Source organism: Vanessa atalanta, chromosome 24 (genome assembly GCF_905147765.1).
Source record: "Vanessa atalanta chromosome 24, ilVanAtal1.2, whole genome shotgun sequence".
Taxonomy (NCBI): Eukaryota; Metazoa; Arthropoda; class Insecta; order Lepidoptera; family Nymphalidae; genus Vanessa; species Vanessa atalanta.
In genome coordinates, this window is record NC_061894.1 from 800,619 (window position 1) to 819,116 (window position 18,498).

The following is an 18,498-nucleotide window of genomic DNA, read 5'->3' on the forward strand; positions in this document are numbered from 1 at the left end:
GATGAGACGATCATTCGTATTTTTCATTCGACGACGCTTTCAGTTGTAATCATGACCATCTAATATCATCTTTAACTTCAGTCCTATCGAGTACAGGGCTTAATTTAGGCAAAAGTATAAAAATTACTATGTTTTAATAATTGACATTCCTTTTTTTATCAAAAACCTTAATTATATTTTATTGATTTTGAAAAATAAATTTTACATGATTTTGAACGTATCTACTTTATCCCCTAAATTACACTGTTGGCTACACTGAAGTAGAATGACATTTTACATTTATCAACAAGCTTTGAAGTTTCAATAAAAATGCAAATAGATTGTATTTACTCTTATTACTCAAAGCACATAGATATACATACACTTTACAATTAGTCATATACATATGACGTAATAAATAAAGATAATTTATAAATATACGTTATTAATAATATTTTTTATCTACATTGTGTTTTATCAAAATGTTGGAAAGTTTGGGTAAGCGAAGTTTTTTGTTATTCAAAGTATTGTAGACTGTATTCAATAGTTGATACACAATGTCGATTGCAACATACGTATTCCTAGATCTCGAAACTACCGGCTTACCGGCACAGGAAAACAATAAGACTAAAATAACAGAACTGAGTTTAGTAGCTGTAAAAAGAGAACATGTACTGGAAACGCGTGTGGGAGCTACGCCTCGTGTTCAGCACAAGCTCACTCTTTGCTTTAACCCGGGACGAATGGTGGCACCTAGTTGCTCTGAAGTGACGGGCCTCTGCAACGACCTATTGGAATATGAATCTACTTTTAATATAGACACATTTACGTTGATTAATACGTTTCTTAAAACACTCACAAAACCAGTTTGCCTTGTCGCCCAAAATGGATATCGTTTCGATTTCCCTATATTAAAAAATCATTTAGTGAAGCTTGGGGTTAGTTTATCGGATGATATCCTCTGTGCTGATTGTTATCACAGTTTTTATGATATATTAGAAAAAAAGAAATATGTTAATAGTGCAGTTGCGAAGTCAAACCAATGTGACACAAGTATATCATTGAATGGATGCGATAATGAAACACATGTATTAAATGTTGATACAAATTATTTTCAATCAGAAAATGAAAAAACTCCGAAACGGCCAGTTGTTAATACCAAAAAAATATGTAGACCAAGTCCCATTTCTAAAGTTCGTAGGAGGTTCCCATGGTCTGATGGAGAAAAACCAGAACAAAAATATAAACTTAAAGATGTTTATGAGAGATTATTGAACCGTAAGGCTGAAGACGCTCATCGTGCTGAAAATGACTGTTTATTTGCATTGGCAGGATTTGTTGCTTTATCCAGAGAGATGGTGCAATGGTTTGATGAAAACCACTGCCTTTTCTCTGAAGTCAAACCAATGACTATAGGTGTTCCTCTTGGTTATTAATTATTATTAAAACAAAGTATTAAAAAAATATATATTATGGCATAATTGCATTTTTAAAGATTATTGTCTTAAAGTATAATTAATACCTGATAAAACAGAATACTTAATATTATGAATTTGTTTTATTAAAAAAATTCTATGTTATGTTAGTGATGTACTTAATAGATTTATTTGTATTCGAAATGTTATAAATATTATTATAAGTTAGTAGCAATTTTTTGTAATGTATTTACTTGAAGAATTAATAATATTTAGAAGGAATATTTTGAAAGTCACAATTAATGCCAAAATTTTAGGCTGATACGACAATTTAAGTCATTTTTTTAAACATGTCTTGTTATATGTACAACAATCATGATTTTATTTTATCATTTATAATAATTATATTATTTAATGTTAAAAACATAATTTAATATAATAAATTATGCAATAAATTATTTACACTTAATTTTGTATAATTTTACTTTTGTAATAATTTTATATAAAGGATTTATTAAGAATGTTACTGTTTTATTTTAAATATTTTTCTAGGCTTATGCCTACGGTTAACATTTTTAATATCAATTATTATTTAACAGATTTTGGATAGTAATTATTTATATTATCTAAAGGATAGATTACCTTTAGACAATAATACTTAAGAGTTGAAAGTCTTCCAAGTCATGAAATGTGCCCTAAATACCTAAAAATGATATTAATTAATTTAATTTGTTTTTAATTCATGTGACATTTAGATTATAGGAAACTTTACATATATTTTTAGGAGTTGGGTGGTCTTTGTTGGAATATTATCCCAATAAATAGGATATTTACGAACTCGTACATGATGTACGTATGTATTTCAGTCTAAGCAACCGCCTGTATTTGTCCAGGGCTCGCGCCTGAACTAATATTTCGTATTTCAGGTTTGCTTCTGTTGACTGGCGCTCTATGGGGATGTACGAATCCATTCATCCGACAGGGTACTAAAGGTTTACGTAAAGTGCAAGCGAAATCTTGGACAGGCCAGGTCTATGCGGAATTATCATTTCTATTGGGAAATTGGAGGGTAATTGACTAATCCAATTAGTTGTCCGATTGTATATTTTTATTTTTCACGCCTCACAACACGCAAGCGGGTGTGCTCTCCATTTGCCAACATATATAAATAAAATCGTACTCATATCTCAAGCAACATATGAAAAATAAATTTTTGTAACTGAGACATGAAGTAATAGTGTTAATGTATTCTCACTGCGGTACATGTCTTTTTCTCAAGAATATTATGTCAAATTAAATAAAGCAGTTAAATTTATATTTTTTCAAATATGTTTGTGAATTAAACTTGATATATATGGGACGTTAATTTAAAAAAAAAAAACAACATATAACACAATTTTTTTTAATGAATCATTTATTGAATATTAATTTCTCATTATCATTGTTGCTGTAACTAATAGTAATATCATTTTCTACTTTATATTTTATATGTTAACGCAATTAACATTAATCTATTCTAGTTTTTCTTGAAAATTCAAATCAAAACAAAAGCTAGACAGCACTCACATAAAACGTATTCAATGTATTATTAGTTTCAATCGCAATGAAGCGTCATTTTACAGAGTTGTGTGTGTGATCTCTGATTGCCTAGCTAAGTAAAAAAACTCTACCCCAGTGCTTTGTGTTATATAATTGTATTTAAGAAAAAAATGAGTTTGAAATAGAAATATGTGATGTCCGGTGAGAGCGCGGCGTTCTGTCTGCCTATTCTTATTAGTCTGTGCTCGACACCTTTGGGCTTCGAATAATTTAATTATATATTCAATCTTCTAATACACGTATTAAAATATGCTTTCATCTTTCTTATTTGAATTTACATTTTAAATACCATTTGCAGTACGTGATGCCCTGGTTGGTGAACCAGATAGGGTCGTTGGTATACTTGGTCGTGGTGCAGCGTGTTCCGCTCTCTCTCGCTGTGCCAGCGGCTAACAGCCTGGCATTTGCGTTCACGGCTCTAACAGGCTCTATCGTGGGGACCGAGGAACCTTTAGATCAAGGTTTCGTTTTATTTATTGCTTGAATATAGATAGTATGTCAGAAAACGTAAAAGTAATTTAAACGGCATAAATGTTTTTGGCTATGAAAATTTTCTATATTTAGTTCGATTTTTTTTAATCAATCAAGATAAAATCCCAAAAAAGAAGCAACTCATACTTTAAGTTGCCATGTCAAATCAAATCAGAAAAAAGTAGTGTATTGTCTATGGGAAAATCTTATTCTCTTTGATTAGTTCGTCAGGTTTTCGATAGACATTTGCTTTTGCAGTGCCGGATTTATTTTAGCGTCGACCCCGAGTAAAAGTGCCGCCCATTATCGATATGCATACAATGAATAAAGTTTTGATATATTATTTTTAAATAAATACAAATATTCGTTCATAGCAGAATATTTAATTTATTGGCAGATATGAAAAACATTTTCGATAACTTAAGGTTTTTTATCACGCTACGAATTGTGCTGCGCCAGAATATTTGCTGCCCTGGACATTATCCTCGACTGTAAAGCACTGGACAGTACAGCGCTGGAAATTTGGTATTGAGAGTGTCGTAATCCTTTTTATACTATAACAATAATCGAAATGCAGTTAGGTAACGAGCTAGGCAATGACGAAAAATATTATAAAATTTATGTCCAGCTTTAAAAACTATGTTCAATTATTGGTGTGAAGGACCTGGCATCTCCTTACGTGCGTTTAGATAATGGATATCGTGTAGTTACATTCCACGTTATTGACTGATTATAAACAATACTATATTCAGATTATTTACGTTTTCTGACGATTAAATAATTGTATAGCTATTAAGCGACTAAACTTTATAAGTTAATTATACTTAATGACAAATTTCACTTCTAGGTTCCATACTCGGTATAGTTCTTATAGGCGTGGGAACAGCTCTGTGCTGCTGGGATAAAAGTTAAATTTATAGAAAAATATTTTGAAATTGTTAAATAAAATATAAGGAACTTGTTTTAAGAACATTGCTACCTAAATATATACTACATGTTATGTGTATTAAAAGAAAAATGATTATTAACGAGTTAATAAATTAAGTCTTATTTATTTCCTTTTTTTTTATTAGAAAATTATAAGTTATGATGTCCTCCTGGTAAAACCTTTGTTCAGAACAAAGTAATATTTTACTAATTAATTTGACATAGTTTCAAATCAGCGTATCAGAAACTAGAGGTTATCCTCTCATATAATAGGATAAGATTATATTAGTTATTCCTTTTACTTAACTGAACCTAACATCGTGGATGGGTTGGTTAAATTTTACAACTTAATTTACAACAAAACGTAGATAGATACTTCCATCTTTTGTAATAACGATATTGAGCAATTAATGTGCATACCGCATATTTGGTAGATTAGTTGTTCTAGATATTATTGAATTATAAAAGTTTATTGTGCCCAACAAGAGCTTCCTCGGTAGTCGTGTGAACCGTTTTGGTGTCATATCGTCTAGGATGTTAGCAGAGCCTTTTAAAAATGACGCAATGGTGACAGATTTAAGTTGTATTGATAAGTAGAGTCTTAATGTAATACTAATTTGTATATAATTTAAAATAGAATAATGTAACAAAATGAAGGGTTTAATTTATTCCAAAATTTACTTTCTCCTTTTAAGATGATTTAAATAAGGTATTTTTTTAGAAGTGTACTTTTTACTATTTATTACTAGTGTAAGTTAAGGTCTAAAATGTACAAAAGATTATTAATATTAAAGAATAAGCGTATAATATTTTAATAAATACATAGTCTTCTTATAAAATAAGATTGTTAATTATTCATGCACAAATACAATTTTTTATTCTTATAGTGGTAGCCATGTATTGATTTCAAGGTCAAGTCTCTGAATCACAAATCAAAACGGGAATTTACCCATACCCAATCATCAACTTCCTGTCATAGGCCAAACCCACTGATTTTAGACGAACTAACTTTTATGTACCATATAGTATAATACCAAATAAATATTAATTTATTGATTGAGTTCGTAGGCTAAGGTTTCAACTCTTGATCTTTCTGTCTTGTTGAGAAGAAAATTGTTCAATGTGACTATTTATTATATATTGTGAATATTTTGCTGTCGTAGATACAATCGCGAAAAACTATACAATATCTATAACTCATAAACAGAACAGGCCAAGCAGAATAACAATTACGCTATCTTAAGTGTTTCATATCTGTACAGTGTTCTTACTAAAAATATTTCTGTGAATAAGTAAATCATCAGAATCAAAATCAACTATAATTATAAAATGTCTATCAAAACTTTTATCTTCTTTGACTTGGAGACCACTGGATTGCCAACCAAGGATCATGTTCCCAAGGTGACGGAACTCACATTCTTCTGTGTTTATCGTAGAGATATAGAGCAAGCTGATATTATTAATTTACCACCAGTAAGTAAATTAACATGTCTTTTTAACCCTCAAACAACATTGTCGCCCGAAGCTGCCAATATAACCGGTCTATCTAATGAGTTTTTAATTAATCAACCAATTTTTAGTGATAAAATAAAATGTATTATTGCGTTTTTAGACGCTCCGAAACCAGTGTGCTTGGTAGCTCACAATGGTAACAGATTTGATTTTAAGATAATAAAAAATGAATTTGCAAATGCGAACGCCGTTTTACCCAGAGGCCTATATTGTGTAGATTCTATCAAAGCTTTTAAGGAAATACTTAAGGATAATGTTCTTATTGAATTGGAAACTTCGAATACTTTCAACCAGACATTTCAAAGCAGTGACTCCACTCTAGGTGAAGATGCTTGGCCTGATCTAAATGTGACTCCGGAGGATTGGAAAGAAATTGACAGTATAATAGATTCATTTGCCAAATTAAAAACTACACCAAATATTAAAAGTGATGGAAATAAACTTCTAATTGGGAATTATAAGTTGACAAATATTTATAAGACACTCTTGAAAAAGGATCCAAAAGAATCACACAGGGCAGAAGCGGACTGTATGATGCTTCTAGAATGTGTAATTAAAACAAAGAAATATTTTCTGCCATGGGCAGATAAGAATTATAAATTATTGAGCACAATTAAACCTTTTCAAAGTAAATAGAGTATTTCATTGATCTAATAATGATTATGTAATATGTAAGGTCTTAGTGTTTTCATTGTACCAGTGAAATTAAAAAAAAATGACTTTAAAAAATGACTACCTATACTTATAAATTTGTTTGCGATATAAATATCAAATGATAAATATTTCTAAAATAGATTTCTATTTGTATATTTTACATAGCTATTTTTATTTAAATTATTTTGCTATAATAGTATCATATATCAGAACATAAAACTATATAAGATTTAACTTCACAATTGATGTAATTAATTATAATTGTATTTTACTAACACCAAAAAAAAAAATTGTTTTTGATTAAATAATTAGTATTTGAAAATTATCCTCATTTGTAGTACATTGCCAAAAAGTTGGTAAGTATTATAGTTTCTCATCACGAATCTCAATAATTGTATGTTTGCTGAGGTATACAATTTTTTTTTTTTTTATTAAATCATTTATTTATTATCCCTATGTAATCATGTAGTGATGTTATAACAAGTTCATATTTTATTTTTAATAAATATATTTGTATTGTTCATTGTTTTTTTTTTCTACATGTACATAAGCAGCCCGTAAATGTCCCACTGCTGGGATAAAGGCCTCCTCTCCCTTTGAGGAGAAGGTTTGGAGCATATTCCACCACGCTGCTCCAATGCGGGTTGGCGGAATATACATGTGGCTGAATTTCATATGTAATAATAAGTAATCAGGATAGTGTATAATTAAAAATAAAACCACAATAATTTTAATTTATTTATATTCAGATACATAATGTATTATAAAAATTGTATTTCAAATTATATATTAAATAAGAGTTGGTTTTTTATAATAATATAACTTAAGAACTAGTAAAATATTTGTAAACATTATGGTGTTTTCCTGTATAAACAATTTAGTATTGTGGTAATTTATGTGCAGTTACAATATATTATATAATAAAATAGAATACACAATAAATATTTATCATATCATCATGTCCATCTTATCCCACAGTGCAGGAGATGCAAATAAGCAACTTGCGGTGATTATTATAGTCTTGCACTATCAGTGAGATCCTGTTGCACCTGGAGCACTCATGCTTAAGACAGGACAGCATACCATTAGTTTTCTACTTCACAACAAACAAACATATTATTACGCTATATAACTGTTCTTATAATTAAGTATTGAAAATATAATAAATACCAGCCGAAATAACTATAACTACTGATAAAATAGGAACACAGTATTTCTGAACCAAATTACGGTCATCTTTGTTAATAACAACCTTCTTCTCCTTGTATTTCTTTTTCTTTCCACTTAGTTTCCACTCATATTCTTCTAATTCCTTACGATTTCTCTCTTCCTCTAATTCTTTTAATCTCTTTTCTTCCTTTTCTTTTTCTAACTTTAAGGCTAATTTTTTAGCATTGCAACTTTCATCACATTTTACTGTAATATCTCCTTTTTGAACAGAAATACAAGGGAATTCTTTCTTTAAATTACCACAAGGGCAGTGAACTTTAGTTTTTTTCGTACAAGTCTGATTTTGTCCACATGGTCCAGAATGACATATATTTCTACACCTGTGTCCACAGTTTAGATTTTTTGAGCATTGTTGTTTACAACTGAGCATTTCATCTGTTGCTGTTGAGAGTTCACGACAAGACAAGTATAGATCTTTTACACCACAATAACATGACACTCTTTCTAGAGTATCACATGGTGGACAGGGGCCTGGATGGCAGCCACGTTTAGCACATTTATGAGTGCATTTCTTTGGACGGAGTACAGAACACTCTCTATTACAAGGTTTGCAAGTGTAAGGCACGTTTGGATAATCTGCGTCATATTGATATAAGTGACATAACAGTTCACATGAATGATTACTGCATGCTAGTGGTCGACCACATTCACGTCCACAAGGTCGTCGACCTGCAGTGTAACAAGGTTGAGTGTCTATTTCATGTTCTCCGTAACATGTTACCTCAACTGGTCTTTCACAGGGAGGGCAATCGATTGCCACTATTTTAGACTTTGGCGGTTGTACTTCCCAAGGTGTGGCAGGTTTTTCTACTTGCTTAAAAACAACCAATACATATTCATGACAAACAGCAGTGCAATTATGGCTGCATTTTTTGTATAACTTGTTGCAAATTGCTTTGCATGGTGGACAATCACCAAAATGGCAAGTGTGTTTGTTCTCATCCATGTGACCACATTTGTATTTAATTTTGCATGGACGATTGCATTTTGGTGGTTTTGTGTGTTTTTCTCTACCACATGGGACTGTGACGTATGTTTCTTTACAACGACATGTAACTTTTGATTCTAATGGACATGGATAGCAAGGCCCGTGATGACAGACTGTAGTACATTTATGACGGCCACATTGTAAAGATTTATCACAGATTTTTTCACACGGAGGACAGTTTCCGTTGCAGCATTTCCGACCACATCCATGTTTACCACACAATCTTATGCCCCTACATTTAGTTTCACATCTAAACTCTTTGCTGCATGGTATTGATCTGGTATGTGTTGAACAATGGCATTTCTTTTCAATCAAAACTTGGCATGGTGGACAAGGTCCTTTATGGCATTTTGCTGGACAATTATGCTCACAGTCATTATGTTGCTTACCACAAGTGCCAAAACAGGTTTCTATAGCATCAGGGCATTGAATAAAACGTTGGTTGGCTCCACAGGGGCAAGATCGGATTCCTGAATTAGGACAGGCTCCACAATTGCCTGTGTGGCATATCTTTTCACATTTATGATACCCGCAAGCAAAAGGCTTGTTACATTGTTTTGTACACTGCCATTTGAGGTCATTGCATGGCCGCTTTGTCTTTTCAGCACCACACTGACAGGACTGCAAGCTTGTATAATTGCAAGGGAGACAGTCCCCAACATGGCATATATTTTCACACAAGTGAGATTTACATGGCAAAGTTTTTTTACACTGCTGCATACAGGACCATTTAGCAGCACTGCATCTTACTTTTTTACGTTCTTTCCCACAGTAGCATATTCCATTGACGGTTTGGGGGCACGGTGGACAAGGACCAGGATGACAGAGCAATAGACATTTATGCATACAATTGTCTCCAACAGACAATCTTTTACCACACACCTCCCCACACGTGTGAGGTATCAACCAGGGGTGAAAAGGAGGGTCGTCAGTCTTACCACAAAAACAGCGATACTTACGGGGTATTTCTTCCTTGCTATAAGACTGTCTACATTTTGGACAGCACCATTCAATTTTTTTAGGTAAAAACACTGCAATTGGGCCATGATTTTCTTCACTGCGTAAGCTTATACTATCATTTGACCACTTTTGTATACATGAAAGATGAAAATATGAGTAGCAGTGCTCACACGTCCAGATTGCATTTACTCGTTTTATAGAACCGATACAAATTAGACATGTTACAGAGCGGCCGCTTATTGCTTCTTCTAAAAGATTCCTCGTTCTATTAAGCAATTGTTTATCGCCACCACCTCTACAGTAACTCTGGAACACTCCATCTAATACACTCTGGTCGAATGGTTCGTCGTCTTCCGAGGAAGAAACTTCCTTCATATCATTCAAATGTTTTTGAACACTTTGCTGCAGTTTCGCAGCGGCATCACGATACCTCCTAGCCATGGCAGCTGTTGTTAAAATATTATCATCTAAATTGGTCCATTTTTAATAATTATTAATTCAAATATTATCAATACCGCTATTATTACTCAAATCGGAAAAAACTCCATGTCGGCAACATTTGGAATGACATAGCGTTGACACTGATACATTGACAATTAATTTATCTATTTAACGGCTCTGGGTACCAGTATTTTGCTCTTTAAGAGTAACCAACTTTTAAAATATTATATTATTACATGTAAAAAGAAGATTTAATTTTTACATTAAAAACTTAAAAAGTCACAATTTCCACGTCCCATAAATGGTACGTTTTTATATTACAGTAGTCGCTTATAGTCTGAAGTTAGGTACAGCGACGAGCGTGATCAGTAGCAATAAAAAATAAAATACCATCAAGTGAGTACCGAAAGTAATTACAATGCTAAAAAACAACAAGGCTTATAATACAACGATTACATTTCGAAAATTATTTAAGTATTTCTATTTAAGGACAAAAAATAATTTTGTTCCTAGTGATAAACGTAGATTAAAAAATAAAAGTGCACATATAAATTGTAGAAAAAAAGAGGAAATTAATACTAAATAAATGTGTATAATATCAACCAAATACCAATACTCAATTGTTACTGAAAAAATATTGCACTATTACTTTGATAATCGATTGTTTCAGTCGTATGTCGTAACTTACTGTATGAAAAAAGTAAATATCGTAACCATAAATAATAATATTGAAATTTAAATTGTACTAAATTATTGAATAATTGAGACAGTTAAACAATAACAAAATTACCCAGTTTAGTTAAATAAAATGTTTAATAAAAAATGCATTAAAAAAAAGGAAATCTCAATAGATTTCCTTTTTCAATTGGTATGTCAATACATACCATTTGAATTTTTGTAATTTGTCGCTAACAGTTACTACTAAACAGTATTTAAATTATAAATATATAATTGTCTTAAAACAGATTTCTTTATTTAAAATGGTTTCACAGGGCATTTTACTTACTTTTGACTTCTCCGAACCGCTCTTGCCCTATGAAAACTACGCCAACTGGCCAAAAGTGTACTAATTGTGATTGGTTGATCTGCGTAATGTGCATAAATGAGACTATTTATCTTTTTAAATATTTAGGTACAATTCACTTAAAACAATATGACGTGTGCCACGCAGCATATTTTTCATTTGTTTTGTATTATTTAGCTGTCTTTCGTTTTTAAGGCTTTTAGTCGTCTCATGCACACTAAGACATCTTGCAAGCGTGAGAATAATTCACTAATGCACACCGATGAACGTGAATACATCCATACATTGAAACGGTAAAAATTGTTAAGATAGTTAATGTAGAATCTTAAATATTTTGTAACTATTAAATTGCCTTCTACAATGTCACTTTTGGTTGTAATTGAATCTAAAAATAAAATAACGTTGCCGGCTGCTTTAAAATTGATTTGATGTCTGTAGAGTATCGCTAACAGACAAGTTACCATTATTGCTCATTGAAAATTAATATCGTAATAATTAAACTACATTTATTACGAAGTTCCCTTTTGTTACAAGCCTGCAAGTTGATAGTTCGAAACAAGTTTTTAATAAAATTAATCAATCTCTTTCTATTTAGATATTGAAAATAATCCTTTTGTTTATTGAAACATATATATTTTATAAATAGGATAAAATAAACGTAAAATTAGATTTTTTAAATTATTTATTATTATTACATTTACTTCAAACGTTCAACTTATTAGCATCACGGTGCCAATAACTTTTACAAACAAAAGCATTAGATATTATGATATAGAGATCATAAAAGCAAAATCATTTGAAATAGGCACAAATATATTTATTCATTATTAGTAAAGTAGAACCATAGTTATAGTTACATTATTTTAAAATAAAAATATACTTAAGCTAAATATTGGTAACATTCTTTTTGCAAATGGCACACCTTTAAAAGTAACTTGTTTTAGGAAACATTAATAAAAAAATATTTTAGTTTATAAACAGTCGATTTTTAACAGATAAGACACTGTTAAAATTGTATGAATCGACTGTATAATAGGGCTGTAATTTTTAAGAAATTATTGAAATAATAACAATTAATTCATTTATCCGACATAGTGCGTTAGTTATTATGAATTTGTTATCTGTTTATGTAATTACAAGAAGTGCAATGACAGTTCTATAAAACTAAGAAACGTAAATAAAATATCTGTCAGAAATAATGTTTTTTGACATTGGTGTAAGTATATATTAAACGTATTATTTATCGGACGCGTGTATTTTCTTGCTTTTTATTTTTATTTGACAATTTAAACCAGCCGGCTTTTTTGTCCTTCGGTATCGATATCGATCGAGATACTCTGTCTCTTTCGTCTCTATTTAATATTTCGCTGGATTGACTCTTCTTTCCATTCGTACTTTTACGTGACATTGTACTTTGGGACATGTCATTCTCCTTCCCCCTCTTTTCCCGTCTGTATAGTGTTGTGCTTGAGCTTGTTAAGCGATTACTTTGATTATTCGGCCGTCGACTCAAAGTGGTTTGGCTATACGATTTATTTTTTTGTAATGTTGTCGGCCTGTCATCTGTTAAGTTCTTGTTTGTTGGTGCTTTTTTAAATCGATCGCTTTCTTTTTGTTTAGATTTTCTTGGTTTCTGAGCATAGTGCACGTCGTACTGGTCGTTGTAGTGACGTGGTGTCCATGGCGCGAATAGTGAGAAGCTTTTCGTTGAGCTACGCACTTGAATGTTCGAAGACATGACGGAGGAAACATCGTCCCGCGAGCGGTTTCTTGTAAGGCGACCGGGGTCGGGGATATCACCGACTGAAACAAAACAACCAATGATTTAGAAAATCAGGTTTTTTTACCGATATTTTAAAACTTTTGATAAAAAATTTGACTTGTCGGGTACGATAAACGATTCAGTTATAATAAACATTGAAATTGTAAAAATACAGGCTGAATGTATCTTTAAGATAAAGTGAGAAATAAAGGGCTTATAATATAGCCCAGTGTTGTCTTAGAGTGGAGATTTTATAATTATTTATTTACCGGTTGTAGCGTGTAGATAGACAACACTACGTTGTGACTGCTGACTTGAGTCCCCTTCCGTGCTGCTCTCCCCAGAATTGGTCACCGGCGTTCGGCGGCGGGCTCTGAAAATTGTATATAAATTATCATCCATATTAGAAACATCGAACAGCAAAATTATTCGAGAAACTTTTTCACTCGACGCCGTGTATGAAGTGGCCAAGAGTTGGCTACTATTGTTATGTATAAATATTTTTTTTTTACATATAAATAATCTAACCTTTAAACCATGTTAGAAGAGGCATTTACGCAGCAGGTGGACATTCGCAGAATGGTACTTACTTTAGGTTAAAATAACGCAACAGATTTGGAAAATATATCAATACTCACTTTACATCTCTGCTCAACTCCTGTTTGCTGTTTCTCAATTCAGTCGAGCTGCCTCTATCATCGATTCTTCCATGGCGTCTGACGTCAGCCTTGCTGGCCTTCAATGTTTTCGAACTGCTGTGACTCCTGGACCGATCGTACGGACTGATCGGGGGCTTCGTTGCCGTCTTCTTTCCAAAATGACTCTCATTCTCGGAATTGCTTTGAATCTCTGATATATTTTTCAAGTTCCTCTTGTAATATTCTTTAGTTTTCGGCGATTCGCTTTTATCTTCTCTGTGAAGGTTGGAAAGAGAATAACTCTTATTCGACAGTTCACTGTGGTCGATTTCGTCTAGACCTGCGCTGGAGTTTGATATGGTCTTTCTGAGCGTGCCATGATTTTTCGTATGACTTTTGGGTTTGGTCACACTACGTTTGACGTTAGCATCAGACTCCGGGTCCGTATCACCGAAGAATCGAAGGTTTTTCGCCGGTGAGTTCAGTGGTTTTGTTGGCTTTGACCAAACTCGACGGCTAGATTCGTCTTCTGTTGTTATTACGCTCTCTTTTTCAACCTGGAAAGAGATCATACACAAATAAAGGATTTGGAAACACTATTACTAAAGCACAAAGTGTTTTTCTTGTTTTTAAATTCGGTTGTGTTCTGTTTGTAAATTTAAAATCTAGAATAGTCTACCTATTTTCTCGTAGTAGACTCCGTATATTATTATTTAGTCTCCGTATATAGTATTATTGGTATTCGCAAATATACTAATTTCATCTATATACGCTAGAAGGCGAAGAATCGCTGCGATAAATATATTTTATCGCACTATTCCTTTCTGTATAAACCATCATTTCGGCAAATAGAATAAGAATCTTCTAGATACTTAAATGCGGACTATTATATGGATTTAAATCGATGTAACGGTAAATGTTTCGTACTTTATTGTCTTGCAATTTATCAATAACTGTTAAAACAAACGTTACTAGACTGTTCCGAAAATTATAATTATAAGTTAAAAAATTGTAACGACAAATTTTGAATACGTCTCCCTGTGGAATTTTATTATATAAACGAACGTTATGCATACCTATAATTGACATATTCATACAGATTTATACGTATATATATAGTTTGCACACATAGTAATTAATTATGAATTTGTCTTTAATAAATACAACGTAAATTATTTTACCTTGGCATTTTTCTCTCGCTTCCTGCCAAGCCTGTCGAGTGATTTAAACCAGTTGCCTGAAGACTGTGAGGTGGGTTCGCGGCGCGGTGGCGAGGGTGTTGGACTCGGGGTAGCTAGACGTCGCCTCTCACGATATCTCTGAGCCTGAAACCATTCGAGTAGCCTATGAACTTCTGAGGCTGATCTCAATGACCGTTTAGGAATCTTAGAAGAGTATATTGGAATCTAGATGTTATTTTTTACAAAATTTATAAAAAATACCACTTAAGGGATATATGATATTAGTAAAAAGTAGTAAAATTGTCTATGTCTAAATCTAGTTGTCTCTAATTACCTATAGATAATAATTGACAGTACGCCAGAAGGCTATGATAGTGGTCTATGATGGGGGAAATAGTAATTAAACAAGACTTAGCACTCTATCATGATAGTTATACACGTAATTATTACATTAAAAAAAAACAAATCAACGTAATAGAAAAAAAAAAATTTGGAAAATATGTACATTAATCGCACTTTAGTATTAAAAAATTATTAATACTATTTTTTTGTTTTTATATTTAACATTTTTTTATATATACATAATATAAAAAAATATTACTTTTATCCATATTTAGTTTAAATTGAGAATTTGTACAGTTGTTTTTGCACTCTTGGCCTCAGACAACCTCAAAGAAGCGCAGTAGATTTATAGTGTTTGCGTAGACACAGGTGCACTATCTATTATTTTATATGTACGTAGTGTGACGGACAAACTTCTCAAACGACGGGAGAGACACCGGACACAAATTCAACGGCATGATGCGTTTTCCGAGGGATGTGTTTTTACTTGCAGACTCTGGGCTGTTATTGAGAATTTTTACGACAGAAAAATCCAAAAACTCAGGACTTCTGGATAGCGGCTTTATATCATGTCAAGAGACAGACTAGTCACAACATATAAGACAAGAACAATGAACGCCCAACCAGTGGCGTAGCTAGGTGGGCAAGGGCCCCGGTGTATTGAAAAATAATCGCCCTCTTTAACTTATATTGCCCTTCAAAATTATAGATAGGCATTAGAATAGGATACAGGATACAGTGAGTTGAACTTATCATTAGTAGGATAAATCCTGGTGCACTGTATCACTTGTAATTGTATACCTAATAACAGTTTTCACGAAACGAATTCGAATTAAAATTGAGTAACAGTCGTCTAAAATAGCAAAATGTTTTTTTATTTGACTTGTGTAAACTAGACGGAATGGTATCTATTTCCTTTGGAGTTCATTGACATTCAAGTAAGCCATTAATCATTGTCTCGTGACGTCATAGATGCTAGTTGAAGCTTATGACTTCGCGTGAAGTAAACTCAAATCTACGCTTAGTAACATTAAGCCTGTACTGATTTTGAACCAAATTCGTAATAGATAAAGATAGAAGTTTAGATAGAAAGATCTTCACAAGAAATTTATATCGGTTTAAATATTATTTATGTGGTTCACTTAAGTTTTGATGAATGTAATTGTCAATATTATTCTTATTTACTTTAAATATATTTTTGTGTGTGTGTTTTTTTTGTATTGAATTATTAAGAATTTTTTCAGAATCTACAGGTGTTTCTTTGAACGTTTTTTATTATTATTATTTTAGTATATTACTTGCAATGTGGGCTGATCTAAACATTAAACATTTCCTTGTTTCTTTTATTTTTTAACTAGTCACCTTTTAAACAACATTGTTATGCTTGTAAATCTTGTAATGTTTAGTTCAGTTTAACTACAGAAATACTTGCCGGTTTTTTCGGTAGAATATACATTCTGAACCGGTGTTGGCTTTACTTTTAATGTAGTTCTATAAAATGACGATTCAAAAGTGCTTGTAAAGCCTACTTGAATAAAATATATTTTAATTTTGATTAAGTTAACACGAGCTTAGCAATAGGCTCGCTTGGTGCCAACTTGCTTAGAGACAAGTGAGATAAACCAGAAAGTTATCAGTGACCAGGCATCCTCTTCAATTGGAACACCGTCGCCTTTTTAGTACAGTGTATTGTCGTTTTAATATGCCATTAAACATTCGCTTACTTAAATGTCTAAGTATGTTCACGTGATTAGCAAGCGTCAAGCAGCAAGGCTCAAATCTCGACAATGACAATGATCGTGAGGTGTTAACGAAACGTGTTTTTGTACATATTTACTTGATATAATTATTATGTATTATTTACAAAAATAATAATTATATGTATATGTATATTATTATTATTTTTAATTTTTAAATGAGATTATAATGTACATAAAAGTCCAATTAAACTTGATACAAATAGCCTCTTATGATTTTCATGTTACTAGCATGAATCTGACGTAGATGCCACCGGTTCGGAATGCAGTTCCTAGTTCCTACTGAGAAGCACAGACAAAAAACACTCTGAATCGTTAAATCTAGATCAAACATGTATTATAAATTACATACATTTATTTGTTATCAATATCAAGTCTACTTTTTTTTAATTGCTTACGACAATTATTTTATTTAATGGTGAGCTTTAAATTTATTAATTAGTTAATTGAAATGTGCTCGCGGCTTCCAGAAACAAAGAGACGTACGATCTTTGACTTCTCCAACTCAATCAACTATGTGCGACATCTTATATATATAAAAAAAAGTTAGAACGACTGTGATCTTTTGACAAGCCACAATTACTAACTCTAGAAAGTTGAAACTTGAACTTATAACTTTGATGTATTTGAAAACGTAAATATCCGATAAGAAAGATTCTTGGTAATTTTAACTCTATAATTCTATAAATTAATTTATTACGACTATAGTCGCGTTAAATATTAAAAGTAACAAGTTTGGAGTTATCGTTAAGTTTCGGTAATTCAACTGACCAAACAAAGAGTTCATTGTACGAGTCCTTGAAACAAAATTATAGTAATTCATCATGGAGTCATGTTAGACGTTTGAAGATTTAAAAAATAAACATTTAATTAGTACGAGGAGTAGATCAGCGGAGTTATTCTTTGAAAACGATATCAAAGTTCGACGTAGACCTCGATCGTAGAATATTAGAAAGTGTTCCTCACATCAAACATGGGATCAAAGATGTGATATCCCTTGTCCCTCTTCGACGATGATGACAATTCGATTTGCAAAAACCTTAAAAAAATAATATCAATAAAATAATTTCTGCAACAATTATTAAAAAATATAAGCTAGTAATCGAACCGGAATAAGTAAGGCGTTTTCATTGATATCTCCGCGTCAAGGTCTTTGCGCCATATGGTACATGACCTTATCGACATGACAATAAACGATTGGACAGTTATATTGATTAATATTAAGCGTATTAAGTTCAGTAGAAATATTCTTTGTTATCATCCGAGTCTTTCATGTGCTTCCTTTGGGTTTATTATTATAATTGGTCCCAAGTTCAGCGTGAATAAAACGTGTTTCATACGTATTGGAACAGCGTGGTGCAATGAGCTCAAAAAATGTTGTCGGAGAGTACTTAAAATGGGTACATGGTATCCGAATATTAAACGATCATTTAAAATCAGTAAATCAGTTGTCAGTTATTAAAATCAAAGACTAGCTTCTCCGATAGCTTTCCGTAAAATATATTTATTGGACGAATGCATTTGATACTTTTCAAGGCGATTTCTATGGTTTTTCTTTTGTCAAACTTCGATCATGACATTTCTAATAATTAGACATTGATGTATAAAGTATGTAGAG

General features: G+C 32.0%; 5 protein-coding genes across 5 annotated transcripts in view; 3 read left to right on the forward strand and 2 right to left on the reverse strand.

The window, feature by feature from the left end:
• The first annotated feature begins 292 nt into the window (after window positions 1-292).
• LOC125073575 (transmembrane protein 234 homolog) lies at window positions 293-4,437 on the forward strand. The gene is made up of 4 exons (XM_047684445.1): window positions 293-477; window positions 2,321-2,463; window positions 3,292-3,454; window positions 4,312-4,437. The coding sequence occupies exons 1-4, from the start codon at window positions 462-464 to the stop codon at window positions 4,374-4,376; spliced, it is 387 nt and encodes a 128-aa protein (XP_047540401.1). The 5' UTR covers window positions 293-461; the 3' UTR covers window positions 4,377-4,437.
• On the forward strand, window positions 470-1,452 carry LOC125073297. The gene has a single exon (XM_047684066.1). The coding sequence runs from the start codon at window positions 537-539 to the stop codon at window positions 1,413-1,415; it is 879 nt and encodes a 292-aa protein (XP_047540022.1). The 5' UTR covers window positions 470-536; the 3' UTR covers window positions 1,416-1,452.
• An 876-nt stretch (window positions 4,438-5,313) lies between the features above and the next one.
• On the forward strand, window positions 5,314-6,656 carry LOC125073350 (three-prime repair exonuclease 1-like). Its single transcript, XM_047684141.1, has one exon. The coding sequence runs from the start codon at window positions 5,721-5,723 to the stop codon at window positions 6,537-6,539; it is 819 nt and encodes a 272-aa protein (XP_047540097.1). The 5' UTR covers window positions 5,314-5,720; the 3' UTR covers window positions 6,540-6,656.
• A 706-nt stretch (window positions 6,657-7,362) lies between these two features.
• LOC125073474 (NF-X1-type zinc finger protein NFXL1) lies at window positions 7,363-10,282 on the reverse strand. The gene has a single exon (XM_047684323.1). It carries the CDS (start codon window positions 10,174-10,176, stop codon window positions 7,702-7,704), a length of 2,475 nt encoding a protein of 824 aa, XP_047540279.1. The 5' UTR covers window positions 10,177-10,282; the 3' UTR covers window positions 7,363-7,701.
• A 1,720-nt stretch (window positions 10,283-12,002) lies between these two features.
• The window catches only part of LOC125073272, an 87,431-nt gene continuing 80,935 nt past the window's right edge, over window positions 12,003-18,498 (reverse strand). The window contains exons 8-11 of the mRNA XM_047684025.1: window positions 14,782-14,925; window positions 13,601-14,157; window positions 13,232-13,335; window positions 12,003-13,003 (exon numbers count right to left, since the gene is read on the reverse strand). Of these exons, the coding sequence (XP_047539981.1) occupies window positions 12,441-13,003; window positions 13,232-13,335; window positions 13,601-14,157; window positions 14,782-14,925 (1,368 nt within the window). The 3' untranslated portion in view covers window positions 12,003-12,440. The remainder of the gene's footprint in view (window positions 13,004-13,231; window positions 13,336-13,600; window positions 14,158-14,781; window positions 14,926-18,498) is intronic.